The 18,943-nt window shown below is 48.9% G+C and overlaps 1 protein-coding gene across 16 annotated transcripts in view; it reads right to left on the bottom strand.

Annotated features, from left to right (window-relative positions):
* Positions 1 to 5,144: 5,144 nt before the first annotated feature.
* Positions 5,145 to 18,943, bottom strand: part of LOC115097806 (activated RNA polymerase II transcriptional coactivator p15-like) — a 33,543-nt gene continuing 19,744 nt past the window's right edge. For all 16 annotated transcript variants that reach the window (XM_029613874.1, XM_029613881.1, XM_029613876.1 and 13 more), the window contains 2 exons: positions 17,401 to 17,509; positions 5,145 to 5,366 (listed from right to left, as the gene is read on the bottom strand). In XM_029613874.1, the coding sequence (XP_029469734.1) occupies positions 5,287 to 5,366; positions 17,401 to 17,509 (189 nt within the window). In that variant the 3' untranslated portion in view covers positions 5,145 to 5,286. The remainder of the gene's footprint in view (positions 5,367 to 17,400; positions 17,510 to 18,943) is intronic.

Below are 18,943 nucleotides of genomic sequence, written 5' to 3'. Positions count from 1 at the left end.
AATCATTCCAGACAGTGGGTTATGTTCCCTGTCTAGCAGATGGAGTCAGAACACAAAATTCCCAGGGGAGGACCCATATAACCACGCCTCCCCTGTAACAGCTCTCAGTAACTAGACTAACAAAGCCCAAAAAAGAGAGACCAAAAACAGAGGGATCAACTAATCAAAGAAGGAATTGAAATAACCGCTGTCCAAATAAACAGCAACTAAATTCTGAACAGTGAACTTGCGAACAGCAGTGCGTGAACAAAAAAAAGACGCGCAGTATTCGAAATACAGAGTAAAAGATTAAGACAGGTAGGCAGGGATGTCCCACAAGCAAACCCCCAAACCAAGGGAGGGTGTCTGGAATGATCCATGGTATTACAGGAACGAAAATTAGCAGGTAAGGAATAATTTTCTTTTCCCTGTACATACCAGGATCATTCCAGACGGTGGGATGTACCAAAGCTTTCCCATCACGGGTGGGCCGCAGACAGCCCTGCTCGTATTACCTTGTCTCCAAGCTGACCCGCCCGACGGAGCACTGACATCCAGGCGATAATGTCTCACCTGGATCGACTTCCAGGTGGCCGCCCTACAAATCTCCTGAGTGGAGACGGAGGCACTCTCCGCCCAAGATGTCGCCTGGGCTCAAAGAGAATGAGCCTTGACAACCAGCGGAGGGGACTTACCTACGCCAAGGTACGCCGCTATGATCGCTCCCTTCAACCACCGCCTTATAGATTGTTTGGAGGCCATGCAACCCTTCCGGGGTCCAGACCAGAGGATAAACAGATGATCGGAGAGCCGAAAATCATTAGTCACCTCCAGATAGCGTATCAGAGACCGCCGTACATCCAGTCTACGCAGGTCTCCAGACTCAGAAGAGGCAAAAGATGGCAATTCCACCGATTGGTTGAGGTGGAATGCTGAAACCACTTTAGGGAGAAAAGAAGGAACCGTCCTCAGCGAAACCCCTTCAGGCGTGAAACGAAGGTATGGTTCACGACAGGATAGGGCCTGCAGCTCGGAAATACGTCTTGCTGAACTGATTGCCACGAGAAAAATGGTCTTGAGAGTGACGTCCTTGATGGTAGCCGAGCTTAGAGGTTCGAACGGCGAACCACAGAGGACTCTGAGCACCAGATTCAGATTCCACGACGGACAAGGTGGGCGAATCGGAGGCTTCAAGTGTTTCACTCCTTTAAGGAAACGGGAGACGTCCGGATGCGAGGACAGAAACTCCTTATGATTGCTGACGAGTAGATCCCATATAACGACATGTAGTCGAATAATGAGGTTGTGATGTTAATGATTGTACTGCTAGAGCTTCCTCCTTCAGTTTACCTACTGTGTCCTGAAATCGTTCCCCGAACAGGTTATCTCCTGTACATGGGAGGTTTGTTAGTTTCTCGTGCAAATCTTCACGTATCGAACTTGAGCGTAACCATGCTAGTCTTCAGGCTGCAATAGCTGTTGCAGACGCTCTGGAAGATGTCTCATATGTTTCATAGATTGACCTCAAAAGGTGTCGCGAGCATTCTTCCATGTCGTGAAGTGGCGGTGGTATTTGATCCATCGTTGAAGATAACATCCCTTTTATAGCTTGTATGTACTCAGAGGTATTGTACCATGTAAAATTGATGGTGCATAGTTCGGGCACTCAACATGGAGTTATGGTATATTTTCCTACCAAACTCATCCAAATATTTGTCTTTCGCTGGCGAGTATGAGGAATGCAACTTTTCTTAAATCTTTGCATCGCTGAATCTACCACAATTGAAGCATGAGGTAATTGTGGTATAGAATACGGTGATGTTTTCCTCATACGGAATTTTATGTCCATCTTCCTGGATACCGCTGAGATTGCGTAAGGTGTTTCCCAGGATTTCTGTAAGACGGAGTGCAGGATTTCTTGTGGTGGAAGAGATGTTGGTTCTCCTGGAGTATCAAACATTTTTAGGAGACCAAGGGTTTCTGACCTAGGGTCTGTCTCTTTTTGGACCTCTAGATGCAGTATTGTACCCAATTTTTCTAGAAATTTTGGGTATGTAAGGTCTTCCGGAGGGGAAAACGGCTCCTGTGGATCCGATGGGAATCCCGTAGGTGATGGGGATGTTTGCGGTGAAGGAGAGTCAAATGATGTATCCTGTTTATAATTTGGTGAAGCTGGTTGGTTTGCTATGGGAGATGTCGGAGGCTCTACCGACTGTTCTCTATTAGTTTGCATCTTATGTTCTGGAGAACTATCAGCAGTAATATTAGTCATTTTGAATGATGACTGAAGAGTTTCATAAAAACCTGCTAAGGATTGGGACAATTGACAAAATGCTTCTTTTGTTCGAGGAGGCATTATTGTACGATCATCTGGTTCTTGTGACTCACACGGTTTAGGGTGGATTGGCGTGTTCTGAGGTAAAGTAGTATATACTTTATGGCCTTTCTGTTTTTTGTCGCATATGATGTCCCTCGAATCCTCTGAAGCTGTAGAAGCGTTAGAGGAATCAACTTGTATGACTTCTCTGTGGGAGAAGGTGTTTGAAGTTGGTACATGAGATGATATAGAAGAAGTCGAAGGGCTTACTTCCCATGTTGCACTCCTTTTTTCAGACTTTGTGGTGGGAGTGCCAAGAATGCTTATGATAATAGTGTGACGAAGAGTCTGTATGATTTGTACATGAAGACTGTGATCGCTATGTTTTATTGTATACTCTGTCGAAGTAGCTCTCGAAAGACAGGGAAGTACCTGAACGAGGTGGCGTTAGTGATGGAGAGGTGGAATAAAATCTTCTGGAATGTCCAAGTCATCGCTTTAAGCCATGATCTGGTGATTTGCGCGCCGATTTGGGTTTATGTGCATAACTCTAGTGATCGGCGCCGATGTCTCTGGCGCCATGCGCGTAGATGTAGTCGGCGTCGTGCATGCAGGTGTTGCTGCTTCTGTGTGCACAGGCGTCTTCGGCGCCATGCGCGCAGGGTCTTTTGGCGTCCTGCGCCCAAGTGTCTTCGGCGCTGTGCGCACAGTCGTCTTGTGCGCAGAAGGCATTTTAGGGGCATAAGCTTTAGGCACTTGATGTCTGGCGCCGATGTCTCCTGCGCCGGCGATTCTGGGACTGATTTTTTAAAATCCAATTGCCCTTCTTGGTTCGCCAAGTCCTTATCACCAATTTTGGAGGATTGAGGATCCCACAATGATGCCCTCTTTTTTGAGGGAGCCTGTAACAAAGTAGGGCCAGGTGACAAATGAGCCTCTGATGAGGCAAAAAGTTCCTGAAGTCAATAGGCCCGTTGTTTTAGGGCTCTTGGAGACATTCTTGAACAATATTCACAATCTTCACGATTGTGATCTGGCCCCAGGCATCGGTAACATCGGTCATGACCATCCGTGACATTTCTATTTTTCAACGCTGAGGAGAACAGCTCTGCGTGCGATCCCGCTCGCGGAAAAAACAGACTGAGGAGATTCCGTTACTTTCCTGCGCAGGAACACACACGCAGCCGCAGAGAGCAAAGCTCTAATCTCTGCTTTGACAAGCTCCGCCTCCCAGAACTGATTGACAAATCCCATGACAGCATGGCTAATTCAGCCCTGCTATCGACAGGAAATATAATGTTATGTACTCTTATTCTGTTTGTATATTCATGTTAATCACCATTAAAACTGTTTATACAAAAAAAAAAAAAAGAAAGTACTTCCCTTTAGCTGATCTTGCTCTGGAGAGAACTGAACTTCCACAGAGGGGAGGAAGAGTAAGAGTATGAGAAAGCCAGTGCCACTGGCTATCAAACCCTCCTAAAGGTCCAGGCAGAAGGGAAAGGAGGCCACGCATCTTCTTTTTGCCCTGCTCTACTAGGGGGATGGGTCCTCCACAGAACCTAGCACATCTGGGAGAAATTCTTCTCTCTCATCTTTATTTTATTTAACCTCCAGACTGCAGGTTTAACACCTCTACTAAATGCTGGAGACAAAGAAATACTGAGGAACTACAAGTGGAACTCTATATTCTGTAGCAGTGTCCATTTAATGGAAGGAATGCAAAACCCACTCGACTTATCTGGGATATAAACAGGAACTAGGTGTTCACTCTGTGGCTGGCAGCTGGGATGTGCCCTTACCAGTGTGGACAGACTAACTGGGCACACTGGATAGGCCTTTTTGTCTTTTTCCATCATCATTTTAAATATTGCCTTGAGTGGGCAGCTTACCTTCAGCAACATGGGAAAAACATATGTAGTCACTGGACTACAACAGTCAGTGCTCATCCTGAATTTCTCTAAGAGGCATTGCAGGCCCTCCCTACATGGGTGAGGCAGGGGGCTGCCAGTACCACTACTACTACTAGCATGGCACATTCACAGAAGGGAAGACTGCAAATACAGACAATTAACTACTCAGGATGGGCACAGGATGCAGCTCAGCAGATGCAGCTCATGAGTGCTGGAGTTCCCTTTAATTCTTCTGTTGGAGGATTGCTAATGGGAGCACCTGGAGTTAGTGAGGTAAGATACTGAACTAATACCTCCATCTTGCCCATAAAGCTGTGGGCACTCTTTTCAGCAGAAGGTAGTTTAAAGGCAGAGATTCTGCACTCTGGACAGTTCTAAAGTTATTTGCCTTATATTCTTTGCTGGAGAGACAATCCAGCCATTTTTACTTGAGTGGCTCTAAATTGTTTTAGGACCTGTGGTACAGCACCATATTCCATTACAATACCATGAGCTACAGGTCACCATCCATTTGCTGTGCCCCACCCAATAACTTCTGGCCTCATGCAGTAAGAAAACATGGAAGGAGATACTCCATACCATGAGAACAAGGAAGGTGTCAAAAAAAAATCATAGAGGATAGTTTACAGTGTAATTTGTTTATTTATGCTTTATCCTACTTGTAAAATAATTCCAAATTAACTTGAAGCAGAGCTTTAAAAAAAAAAAAAAAACCCCAAGAAACTCCCACACCTCAACCTGAACTTATGCCCATTTAGAACAGCAACACAAAGGCAAACTAATGCCTGTCTGAAAGTTTAATGAACCAAAGCTATGTCAGGGGGAGGCCAAGCATCCAAGTGCTCACAAGCCTCCAAGAGTGAGAGAAAAGTCCAACCACAACCATATAGAGTTAAACTGACATCTAGCACCCTTGTGTTCTACATCCTGCAACATGAGAAGGTCCTTCCAAAACAGCAGTTTGCCTGGAATGAGCAATACTTCAGAATTTGTCTTTATTAACAATCCTCACAAAAGAACAATTCAACAGGACATAGGAAATCCTACTTCTCCAAAAATGAAGTATCCTGCTTTTCGTCACATCTTCTTGATTGCAGCATCGATATCTGGAATCTGCTCCTTTAGCTGATTCCACTGATCGGGAAACAAGGAAATGCCTAAAGCAAACCAAAGCAGATTTTATTCAGTGACAGGTGTCTCTGAAACGCACTACCGTTTCATTCAAAAAAAAGCAGCCACCCTCCCTCCCTGTCCTGTCTCAAGAGCAACCATTAGGCAGTGGCTTTTTAAAGCTTATGTCATTAACTTTCTGTGCCTACAAATAACCCAGCAGCCAAGGAAAAACCTTTTGGTACCTACTGCAACTACAAGAAAGTTCAGAGGCCACCAATGGTTTTTCAGGACTCTCCATATGGTTACCACAACAGAGTTTACAGCAGGAAACATGCCTGAAATTGAAGTGTGGAGGAAGTGGCCCATCCAGAGGCGGCCCCACAGACCCAGAAGCAGTTGATGCAACCTCAGGTTTTACAACTGGGGGCTTTATCTATTCATTTTTTAAGTTTCCCTGTAAATGTTTCCTATGTATTTTTGAGCTTAATCAAACTTGCCTGCTTTTTAAGCAATAAGATTGCATAATCTGGCCCATCTTTGTTACCATCTCCTATGTTAGCTAGTTCAATTGGCTGCATTCTTTTAGAAAGTCCTGGGAGTCTGCCATCCTGTTTTAAAATGTATCTGTCTTTGTAGGAATATTACCTTTTGGATTGGGATCTTAAAAGCAAAGTTATTTGTTATATTTGCCTTCTTTTGAAATTGGGTTTTTTTCCTGGCTAAGAGTTTCTAATGTTCAAGTGTATCTTAGATTTATTTTTGAAAATATAAAGAGATAAAGTACAGAGTTGGTACAGACCAAAGCATTCTGCAAAGAATCCAAGTTCAGACAGTCCATCTGACAGGGCCTGTTGGGCCTAGTCACCAAAGGTGGTGTGCTCAGGCCTGGAGAAGACTGCTGTTGCTATAGTGATGGCACCGATTAGCCAACCAGCGGTGCCAAGGGTGCACCTGCAAGAGCAGATTTTTAAAGAAAATTGGTTCTTACCTGCTAATTTTTGTTCCTGTAGTACCACAGATCAGTCCAGACGCCTAGGTCAGGGGAGTTCTTGGCCTCCCTGGATCTGACAGAAGCCTACTTACACATCGGGATCTGCAGGGTTTTGCCTCCCTTCCAACAGCTGGAGACAGAGAAAAACTTCAAGAGGACCCCCTCTTAGTCCGGTGTGCCATCTGCTTCTCTTCAGTATTGATTAGTACCCAAGCAGATAAACCCAACAACTGAACAACCAAGAACTTAATGATATCCCCCAACCCCACAATGAGCAGAGGATGAGGGACAAACAACTAACTGAATTTGGCAGCTAAGACTGCATGCCCGAGATCAGGCAAACAATAGAAAATATTAGATGAGCGGACTCTTAGTTACACCTGAACCCAGTAACTCAATCTCTGCAGAGGGCGGGCGTCTGGACTGATCTGTGGTACTACAGGAACAAAAATTAGCAGGCAAGAACCAATTTTCCTTTCCCTGTATGTACCCAGATCAGTCCAGACACCTGGGATGTACTAAAGCTTCCCTAGACAGGGTGGAACTGCGAGAGTCCTGCTCGGAGAACCCGATCGCCAAAAGGACAGGCTTCGGGATCCTGAACATCTAGGTGGTAATGCCTGGTAAAGGTGTGTAGAGATTTCCACGTAGCCGCCCTGCAAATTTCCTGAGGAGAAACCAATTGACATTCTGCCCAGGATGTCACTTATGAACGTGTGGAATGGGCCTTTAAACCCTCAGGGACAGGGCAACCATGAGATATATATGTAGAGGCAATCGCCTCCTTCAATCAACGCACTATCGTAGCTTTAGAAGCTTTCTGCCCCAATACAAAAAGGTGATCTGACAGTCTGAAATAATTGGTAGCCTCCAAATAGTGCAATAAAAAAACCTCTTCTTACGCCCAGGTTCTTTAAATCCCTGGCATGCAGAGAATTGGACTCCACGTCGGAAAAGGCTGGAAGCTCCACTGACTGAGATGAAAAGACACTACCTTCGGAAGAAAGGACGGGACTGTACACAAGGAGATTCCTGAGGTAGAGATTCTCAAAAACAGTTCTCTACAGGACAGAGCCTGTAGCTCCAAGATCCTCCTGGCGGAACAGATGGCCACCAAAAAAGAAAATTATTACTTACCTGCTAATTTTCGTTCCTGTAGTACCATGGATCAGTCCAGACAGTGGGTTATGTCCCCAATCCAGCAGATGGAGTCAGCACAAGCTTTGAGGGGGCGTATCCATATATACTACTACCCCCTCTGTAGGAGTTCAGTATCGAGTATATCAAAGCCAGAGTAGAAACCCCCGAAGGATCAAGTTTGTGGAAACAGATAATGAAAACAATTGTAACCGCAACAAGTAACTGCAAACATCCTACTAACTTGTAGGGAGCTGTGAAAAACTGCAAAAAGAGATGACTGAAGACACAGAACACTGCGAGCAAGAAGGAGCGCAGAGCTGAGCAGGATCAAGAACCCAAACGCGGTGGGCGTCTGGACTGATCCATGGTACTACAGGAACGAAAATTAGCAGGTAAGTAATAATTTTCTTTTCCCTGTACGTACCTGGATCAGTCCAGACAGTGGGATGTACCCAAGCTTCCCTAAATCGGGTGGGGTCCTGCGAGGCCTGCTCGGAGAACCTGCTCGCCAAAGTGTCCAGAGACCGAAGAGGCGAGGTGCAAACGATAGTGCCTCGAGAACGTGTGTAACGATTTCCAGGTGGCTGCCCTACAAATTTCCTGCGAGGATACCGAGCGAACCTCCGCCCAGGAAGCCGCCTGAGAACGTGTAGAATGCGCTACGATTCCGGGTGGGGGAGTCCGACCCGCCCCAATGTAGGAAGCAGCAATGCCGGTCTTCAGCCATCTGGCAATGGTAGTCTTCGAGGCCTGAGACCCCTTCTTAGGACCGGCCCAGAGTACGAAGAGATGGTCAGAGGTCCGGAACTCATTTGTAGCCTCCAGATAGAGGCGCAGAGTGCGCTTGACATTCAAGAGACGGAGAGACTTCGGCTCTGAGGAAGAGAAGGACGGCAACTCCACCGTCTGGTTCACATGGAATGCAGAAACCACCTTCGGAAGGAAGGAGGGAACGGTGCGAAGCGAAACTCCAGAGTCGGAGAAACGGAGATAGGGCTCTCTACACGACAGAGCCTGCAGCTTTGAGATACGTCGAGCGGAACAGATGGCCACAAGAAATACAGTCTTGAGAGTGAGATCCTTTATCGTTGCGCTGCGCAGCGGCTCGAACGGTGGTCCCGACAGGGAGCGAAGCACAAGGTTAAGACTCCAGGAGGGACAAGGGTCCCGTAACAGAGGACGCATATGCTTGACACCCTTGAGAAAACGAGCAATGTCAGGATACTGTAGAAGAGAGCCCCCATCACTCAACAGCGAACCAAGGGCGGCCACCTGAACCCGTAGTGAATTATAGGCGAGCCCTTTTTCCACCCCCGCCTGTAGAAACTGAAGGATCTGAGGTACAGAAGCCTTAGCGGGTCTCGTGGCCTGGCTGGTACACCACAGCTCGAACACCTTCCAGACTCGAACATAGGCCGCCGACGTCGATGTCTTTCGTGCCCGCAATAGCGTGGATACTACCGCCTCCGGGTAGTCCTGACGCCGGAGGCGGCGCCTCTCAAAAGCCAGGCCGCAAGACAGAAGAGTTCTGCCTGCTCGAAAAATACCGGGCCCTGATGTAGGAGCTGGGGGAGGTGCCCCAGCCTGATTGGCCTGTCGATCACCAGCTGTAGCAGGTCCGCAAACCAGGGTCGCCTGGGCCATTCTGGGGCGACGAAAATCACGGTCCCCTGATGGCTTTCTATTCTGCGGAGCATCCTGCCCACCAGGGGCCATGGTGGAAAAGCGTAGAGCAGAAGATGTGGCGGCCACGGGAGGACCAGGGCATCCACTCCCTCCGCGCCGCGCTCTCTCCGGCGACTGAAGAAGCGTGGAGCCTTGGCGTTGAGAGCGGACGCCATCAGATCCAAGTGGGGGGCCCCCCACCGATGGACGAGAAGTTGCATCGCTTTGTCTGAGAGAGACCACTCTCCGGGGTCCAGCAGTTGACGACTGAGGAAGTCCGCCTGGACGTTGTCCACACCGGCGATGTGCGAGGCCGCTAGCCGGACGAGATGACGCTCCGCCCATTGCATCAGCAGCGCCGCCTCGAGCACGACCTGCGGGCTGCGCGTGCCTCCTTGTCGGTTGATGTAGGCCACGGTGGTAGCGTTGTCCGATAGGATTCTGACTTCCTGGTTCCGAAGAAGCGGGAGGAAATGTCGCAGAGCTAGCCGGACCGCTGTGGTTTCCAGACGGTTGATTGACCACTTCGCCTCCACCGTGGACCACGTCCCCTGCGTGGCGCTTCGATCGCAGACTGCACCCCAGCCTGCTAGACTGGCATCGGTGGTAGTCACCACCCAATTTGGCAGATCGAGGGACACGCCACGGGCCAGGTTCGGCGGATCCAACCACCAGCCCAGACTGTCCCTGGCATTCTGCGGGAGCGGGAGAATCATCTGGTAGTCCTGCGATACTGGTTTCCAACGGGAGAGGAGCGCCCACTGTAAGGTCCTGAGGTGCGCGAAAGCCCAAGGTACAAGGTCGATGGTGGACCCCATCACTCCCAGGAGTTGCAGGTAGTCCCAGGAGGTGGGCTCTGGTAATGCAGAGAACCGTCGTGTGTGATCCCGCAAGGATTGAGCTTTGTCCTGGCGCAGAAAAACTTTGCCCAGTAGGGTGTCGAAGGTCGCCCCCAAAAAAACCCAAGCGTTGCGAGGGCATGAGGGAGCTCTTGGTCGTACTACTCGAGTCACCGCTGAGCGTCCATGATCGAATGACTTCGCCCGGAGGAGCCAATCGTCCAGATAAGGATGAACCAGGATGCCCTCCTTCCGGAGAGCTGCTGCCACGACTACCATGATCTTGGTGAAGGTGCGTGGCGCCGTCGCCAATCCGAATGGGAGAGCCGTGAACTGAAAATGCTGGTCCAGAATTTTGAAACGAAGGAAACGGTGGTGGTCCGGGCGGATGGGAATGTGCAGGTAGGCCTCCGTTAAGTCCAGGGAGGTGAGGAACTCCCCCCGATGCACCGCCGCAATCACTGACCGGAGCGTTTCCATGCGGAACCGAACGACTCGAAGGGATTTGTTGACTTCCTTGAGGTCTAGGATAGGCCGGAAGGAACCGTCCTTCTTTGGTACGACGAAATAGATGGAATAGTGGCCCGAGCCCACCTCTCCGAAGGGCACGGGCGCAATAGCGCCTATCTCCCGGAGTCTGTCCAGAGTCAGCTGCACCGCTCCTCTCTTGAGGTCCGAGCCACAGGGGGAAAAGATGAACCTTCCCTGCGGGGGGCGGACAAATTCCAATGCGTAGCCGTGTTTTATGGTATCCAGGACCCACTGGTCCTAGGTGATCCGTGCCCACTCCGCATAGAAATACGTTAGTCGGCCCCCAATCCTGGGGACAGGGGAGTGGGCGAGACTGGCATCATTGTGAAGACTTGGTAGAAGGGTTCCCGGTTCCGGGAGTAGTGCGTGCGGGCCGACGCCCGCGAAAGGAGCGCAACCAGGGCTGAGACCTGGGGGCAGATGACCGGGAGCCCGCCTGTCTGTATCCCCTGTAGCGCCGTTGCGCTCTGGTCCGAGAAGAAGAAAACGCTCTGGATGGTCGAAACCTATCCTCCGGCAGCCGATGAACAGCGTTCTCCCCCAGGGACTTGATGATCTGGTCCAAATCCTCCCCGAAGAGGAACTTGCCCCTGAAGGGAAGAGAGCCCAGACTCGACTTAGAGGATGTATCAGCCGCCCACTTGCGTAGCCACAGTAGTCGTCGTGCTGCCACTACCGAAACCCTGGATCTTGCGAGGACCCGAAAAAGGTCATACGAGGCGTCCGCCCCATACGCCACTGCGGCTTCTAGCCGATCTGCCTGGGCAGCCTCATCGGACGGCAGGTTCTGAGACGTGAGGAGTTGTTGCACCCAAAGGAGACTAGCCCGCTGGGCAAGCGAACTGCACATCACCGCCCGCATACCCAGAGCGGAGACCTCGAAAACCCGCTTAAGGAAAACTTCCAACTTACGATCCTGTGTGTCCCGCAACGCCGCACCTCCTGTCACTGGGATAGTCGTCCTCTTCGTGACCGCCGACACTGCGGAGTCCACCTTTGGGACCTTGATGAGGTCCAGAAAATCTTCGGGGAGCGGGTACAGCTTTTCCATAGCCCGGCTGCTCTTCAGGGAGGCCTCCAGAGTGTCCCATTCCCTGGTGAGAAGTTGTAAAAACGAGTCATGAATGGGAAAAGCCCGAGCCCTCGGCCGGAGTGCTGCCAGGACAGGATCTCCCTTCCTTGAAGAAGTGACGACAGCGGGAGCTACTGGGGCAGGCGGGTCTGGTGGCGGGTCCAAATCTAATTCTTGGATGATCTGCGGGATGAGGTCGTCCAGCTCTTCCCTCTGGAAGAGGCGTAGGGTACGCGGATCATCCCCCTCCTGCGTGCCGTCCCCTTGTCCCCCGTCCGGGAGGTCAAGTCCATGTCCCGCTGGGTCTGGCACCGCCCCCACTGCCGCGGGCGTGGATCGGACCCGGGTAGGAAGGCGGGAGGCCCCCACTCCCGGAGGGTCGGGGGGAGGCCCCACAGGTGCTTCCAGCCCCTGCAGATATGCGGTATGCATGAGCAGGATAAACTCCTGAGAGAACCCCGGCCTGCTCGGGTGCGCTTCGGGGGCGGCGTGGTTCCTGCTCCCTGGCCCTGGGTGCTTTGTTCCTGCACCAAAATCGGGGGGGGGGGGGGGGGGGGGGGGGGGGGGGGGGGGGGGGGAACACCCCCGCTGGTAAGAGTCCTCCAGGGATCCGTTCCCCCTCGTGGCCTCCATTCCCCCTCGTGGCCTGCGCCTCAGGGCGCTCAGAATGTAAAATGGCCGCCGTTCCCGCCAAAAATGGCGGAGTGGCCGGCCCGTGCTGCCCGGGCAAAAAAGAGAAATCAGTCAGGGACTGTGAGGTACCTTCCCCGCCGGGAAGGCATCGTGCACAGATGTCCTCCCGGGAAACCCGGGACCCCAGGTCTCCGCAGGCCGCACAGCCGCGGCATCGGGATCGCTGTAGGAGAAAAGAAAAAGCCATGGGAGGGGGGGCCACGCGCACAAAAGCGCCGCTGCGGGGGGGCCCAGTCGGCCCGCACTGCCCGCTGTCCGAAAATAGAGGGTGCCGCGGGGGGGCCTTCCCGGCCACACGACCCGCCCCAGACATCTTTCCCTAAATGGCTCAGCAGCCCATGAGGAGCTGTAAAATGGCCGCGGGTGAGGGAGTAAAGAGCGAAGAGGCCGGCTCCACCGGCTTTCGCGGGCACCGGGGGCTGAGCTGTGAAGGAAAAAACTACAAAGGAAAAACAAACTTACCCCTGGCTGCAACGAGAAATAAACAGCAAGGCCGCAGAGAAGAGACAAGGAAGATAAGCCACTCCCCAGAAGTTGAAAGAACTCTGCCTTTTTTTTTTTTTTTAAACTTAATACAAACTTGATCCAAACTTGATCCACAGAAAAAAACAAGCCATAATCAAGCAAGAAAGTGAAGAAAAAGGAAAAGGAGGGGAAGCCTGATTCCCCTACTCGCATCTGCTGGAGTCAGAAGATACTGAACTCCTACAGAGGGGGTAGTAGTATATATGGATACGCCCCCTCAAAGCTTGTGCTGACTCCATCTGCTGGACTGGGGACATAACCCACTGTCTGGACTGATCCAGGTACGTACAGGGAAATACCACTTTCAGCATCAGATCCTTCAAGGTGGCTCTCTTAAGCAGCTCGAATGGCGCTGCACACAAACCCCTAAGGACCAGATTCAAACTCCATGAAGGACACACCCGACGGCTGGAGGAAGCAAATGCTTCACCCCCCGAAAATGTAACACATCCGGATGAGCCGCCAGGGAAGATCCATGAACCTTGCCAGGGCCACCACTTGAACGCTCAAAGAGTTCAATGATAAACCCTTTGCAAGGCCAGCCTGCAAGAAAGAGAATCGTGGTCACAGAGGATCGAAGGTTCGCATTCTGTCTTGCACCAAGACTCGAAGACCCTCCACACCTGAATATATGCCATGGATGTGGAGGGCTTCTGAGCTTGTAACAGAGTAGTAATGACATCCTCCGGATAGCCTTTCTTTCTCAACTGCCACCTCTCAAAAGCCAGGCTGCAAGACAACAGCAATACGCTTAATCCAAAAATATCAGGACTTGACGCAGGACATTTGGGAGATGACCAAACCGCAGGGGTCCATCCAATGCCAGATTGATCAGGTCCACAAACCATAGGTGACGTGGCCACTCCAGAGCTACCAGGATCACCCAGCCCGGGTGAAGCTGTATTCTCCTAAGGACCTTGCCGATGAAGGGCCAAGGAGGAAACACGTAGAGGACCTCCTGAGGCCAAGGGATGACAAGCGCATAGACCCCCTCTGCTCTGTACTCTCTTCTGCAGCTGAAGAACCGTTCTGCCTTGACATTGCCACAGATCACCAAGAAATAGATATTCGGCTGGCCCCACTTGCAGGAGATTAAGTCCATGGCATTCTCCGCTAACTCTCATTCTCCGGGGTCCAATTATTGACAGTTGAGAAAATCCGCCTGAACGTTGGAGGTTCCCGCTATATGGGAGGCCGCCAGCATTGTCAAATGACGTTTGGCCCAGGACACCAACATCTCCAGCTCCAGAGCTACCGCATGGCTCTTGGTTCCCCCTTGACGGTTGATATAAACCACTATGGTCACATTGTCTGACACGACCCGAACTACCTTGTTGCTTAGAAGGGGAAGCTCTCCAAAGCCAGTCTCACCGCCCAAGCCTCTTGACAGTTGATTAAGAACATGCCATACATGCATGTTCTTAATCAACATGCCCCTGACTCTGCTTTGTTTATACTAATAATTCCTCCGTTATCTCAAGCCTTTCCTTCCTTCCAGCAGCTTATGCTTCCAAGTTTAATTTCCCTGTTAAATGTAACTTTGTTTTTTCATGCTCAACCTATTGTTTTTGGTTACTGTTCTTGGTTCAGTTCCCCAATTCGATGTAAACCGATCTGATATGATCTCTACCATGAAGGTCGGTATAGAAAAGTGTTAAATAAATAAATACTGGGTCAGACCAAGGGTCCATCAAGCCCAGCATCCTGTTTCCAACAGTGGCCAATCCAGGCCATAAGAACCTGGGAAGTACCCAAAAACTAAGTCTATTCCATGTTACCATTGCTAGTAATAGCGGTGGTTATTATCTAAGTCAACTTAATTAATAGCAGGTAATGGACTTCTCCTCCAAGAACCTATCCAATCCTTTTTTAAACACAGCTATACTAACTGCACTAACCACATCTTCTGGTAACAAATTCCAGAGTTTAATTGTGCATTGAGTGAAAAAGAACTTTCTCCGATTAGTTTTAAATGTGCTACGCTAATTTCATGGAGTGCCCCCTAGTCTTTCTATTATCCAAAAGAATAAATAACCGATTCACATCTACCCGTTCTAGACCTCTCATGATTTTAAACACCTCTATCATATCCTCCCTCAGCCGTCTCTTCTCCAAGCTGAAAAGTCCTAACCTCTTTAGTCTTTCCTCATAGGGGAGCTGTTCCATTCTCTGTATCATTTTGGTCGCCCTTCTCCGTGGACCACTGACCCTGTGCCGCTTGAGACTGGAACACAGCTCCCCAGCCAGAGAGACTGGTGTCGGTGGTTACCACCATCCATTGAGGTACTTCAGGTCCACACCGCACTCCAAGTGACCTGACGTCAGCCACCAAAGGAGACTGGACCTGGCAACTTCCGGGAGAGGGAGCTGGAGACTAAATTGTTCCCACAATGAATTCCAACGGGACAGCAACGCTCACTGCAGAGGTCTCATGTGAGCAGAGGCCCATGGGATGAGCTCCAAGTTTGATGCCATGGAACCAAGAACCTGTAAATAGTCCCAGACCCTGGGCACTTTCAGCCGCATCAGGTTCTGGACTTGAGCTTTTAACTTGATAATCCTCTCTTCCGAGAGAAAAACCTTTCCCACATCTGTATCGAATCGGGCCCCTAGAAACACCAGGATCCGGGAAGGATTAAGACTACTCTTGGACGATCGCCCGATGGCTGAAGGAGGCTATAAATTCTGCATATTTGCTACATGGCAAGCCCTTACCGGTGGGTCTTAGGGCACATTCTATGCATTCTCAGGCAGCGGCATGGGCAGAATGTCAGCAGATTTCGCCGCAGGAGATTTGCAGAGCGGCTACATGGAAATCTTTACATACTTTTACTAGACATTACCGTCTGGATGTCCAGGTCCCGGAGGATTTGGAGATGGTGTGCTGAGAGTGGGTCTCTCCGGATCCTATCCCAGGTAAGAAAAGCTCTGATACATCCCAGGAGTCTGGAGTGATCAGAGTACGTACAGGGAAAGGAAAATTGGTTCTTACCTGATAATTTTCATTTCTGTAGTACCATGGATCAGTCCAGAGTCCCGCCCGCTTGGTGCACACAGGTCTGAAGATCAATCTTGTTTACCGTATTCAACAGGTTCTGTTCCCAATTGGGGTTAGTGATCCAGTTAAAGGTTATAGGTTAGTGTATATAGTTAGTTTGGGTTTTGAACCATTCTGCTTTGTGACTGAGCAATACTGACAGACTGTAGGTGGCACCCTGGTATATACGGCAGAGTCCATCAAAACCCCTCTGTCTCCATCTGCTGGACGGGAGGCAAAACCCAGGAGTCTGGACTGATCCGGGTACGTACAGGGAAAGACCAATTATATTGTGTTTAAGAGTAGGGAAATGCTGACGCTTCTTTAGCTATTACAAACATGGCCATTCCATACATGTAAGTGTACGGAAGGAAGAAACAGGAAAACCACCAGTAAGAGGGCCAGTGAGAAATCTAGTGTTCCTTTCTTATAAAAAGATCACAAGAGAGATTTACTGGGAAGAGCAGGAAAATCCATTAGTACTCCAAAATATTACCAGGGATAGCATACTCTTGTCAGTGCCACAAGCCATTCGGGTTTTCAAGATATTTGCACTAAATATTCAACAGTACATCTGCATGCACATCCACTGCATACATTTTGTATCTCATGCATATTCATTGTGAATATTCTGAAAACCCAACAGTTCACAGTACCTGATGACCAGCATTGCCTACCTTTGTACTATATCAATAAGGGTTTGTTCTCACCAGTTTAAGAAAAAACCTTGTCCATACCACCCAGAGGAGATGCCCACTATAGAACCACAGAGCAAGTGGGCAGTCTATATAATACCTGCCAAACGCATTTTTCTTTAAATGGATTTTGCACATGGTAAATGTGAAATTGAGATAGCTATGAAGTTCTCAGCAATCTGCCAGAAGCCATTTAGAGAACAAAGCAGAGCTATCCCAAAATTGAATATAGTGCTTGCTGTACCAAACCAAAAGCTACCAAGCTACCCAGTTCCAGGAGGGCGATTTTAGATTAGTCTTGGATTTCTATCTATCCCATTCTGATACATTATGGGACCTACACCGCCGATTTCAGTGGGTAAAAATCTGGGACTACAAATACCATGCTATTTTAGAATATAAATTCAAAACCAGGTCTGACCAAAAAAAAAAAAAAAAAAAAAGTCTTCCTCCTGAAACTGGGTAACTTAGCAATGTCAAACCCTCCTTATTCCTGTCTACCATAAATAGTCAATGAAATGTGCTTTGTGTTTCCTAAGTGAAATCCACACAGGACACCAGCAACCTTACACACCATCTAAAAAAACGCAAGATCCACAGGCTTCAAGCCTTTGCTATAGGATTGGTCCCAGGAAAGGAATGCACGCTACGGTGAGGCTACAATCTGCTTTCTTGGACCAACAAAAAATAAATAGAGGCTAGTGTAAATCAGCTTACAGTGGCTCACACATCTGAAAAAGGGACTTATAGAAACATAGAAATGACAGCAGAAGACGACCAAACGGCCCATCCAGTCTGCCCAGCAAACTTGGAGGCTAAAGAAAAATCCTCACCTACACCATTTGAGCCCAAAACTGATTTAGGGTTGCCCAATGATCAGCATCAAATACCTTTCCTCCCAGGTTTAATATCGCCTTCCTTATCCAAATAAAATTCCCGAATATCCACCAGGCATTTCCCCTTGAAAGACGACACTCTGACATAACGCATCTTGCCAATCTGCAAAAGGCATAAAGCATACAATTAGAAGAGGACATGGATAACCTCAAGTTCTTATATGAAGGTTGCAACATTGACTATAGTTGTCCCAAAGACTTGCTATACATCAAGGTTGGGGGATTTATCATGAAGAAACTATCCTCAATGTAGGCTGCACTGTAACAACATACACAGGGGAGGAGTATGGAAAATTTGGGGCAACCTCTTAGTTTGTGGCTGCCGGGGCTATATTATAAAGCACACCAATCAATACAGAGCTCTCTCAAATGAGAATCGAACAAGAACATTCAGACAGCTTTGATCTGCCTGCAGGCTTCCTGTGGGACCCCACCAGTTTGTAAGTTAGATGCAGACCTGCGTTTGTCCAACATGATCCTCCAGAAGACAGATATTTGCACCATGCAAAGAACAGAACTCTCACTTAAGAGAGTGGACATTGGGGAACTCCACTGCTTATCCCTGGGATAAGCAGCTTGGAATCTGTCTAACCCCTTGGGATCCTGCCAGGTACTTGTGACCTGGATTGGCTACAGGATGCAGGGCTTGAGGGACCTTTGGTCTGACCCAGTATGGCAAGTCTTATTTTCTTAAGAGGGAATGCGCTTCCCGCCAGCGTCAGCCTCTTCCCAACTACCATTCCTCCAAAGCATTCGTCAAATCGTCCCTTCTCAGCTGGCGAAGTGTCTCGTGTAACTTAAGTATTTATTTGGTGCCCCTACCCAGGACACATTCCATCAGTTTTACAAGCAGCCAGGGACCGCAGTATACATACACATTAGCAGTGAATGCAATAATTCACAGAATAGGCTTAGTGAAAGACTAAAGAGTATTTTAAGTTTAGTTTTGAAATCCAGCAGTTGCTGTGCATCCTGGATATCTAGTAGGAGCTTGTGCAAGGGTATTAGGCACCCTAGGCAAACCTTACAGTCTGGTGCCCCCTCCCCATACACAATTTTAAATTATGCATTTATAACATTTTACATGAAAAATGACATTGAGGTAAAATTAATATACAAGTTGTGATAATTTCATGCACTGTTTGATGCCAACAAGAAAACTTTGCATCTTGGAATTCATATGGCATCATATTGTGATATATTTCGGCATGGTCCTGCCATATCAACACAGTACTATCTGCCAACACTCAAAGAATAACAGCTCTACCTATGAAAAAGAATACCACAAATATTACACCAGAATCTAAAATATCAATAAACCTATCAGGAAAACAGAACAGGCCAAGCTACTACAGATCCCTACAGAGAAACCACAGGTTAAAAGAATGCTTCATCTCAGTCTTTGCATGCAGAACACAAACCCTCACCAAATACAGAATAAAGCCATATAAAGTATAAATAGAAATGTGCAGACAAAAACTGAACTGTAAAACACATCACGCCAGACTCTATACAGTGCAACAATGGAAAAACAAAA

The sequence above is a fragment of the Rhinatrema bivittatum genome, chromosome 8 (genome assembly GCF_901001135.1).
Source record: "Rhinatrema bivittatum chromosome 8, aRhiBiv1.1, whole genome shotgun sequence".
NCBI lineage: Eukaryota > Metazoa > Chordata > Amphibia > Gymnophiona > Rhinatrematidae > Rhinatrema > Rhinatrema bivittatum.
This window is presented reverse-complemented; position numbering and strand designations above follow the sequence as displayed.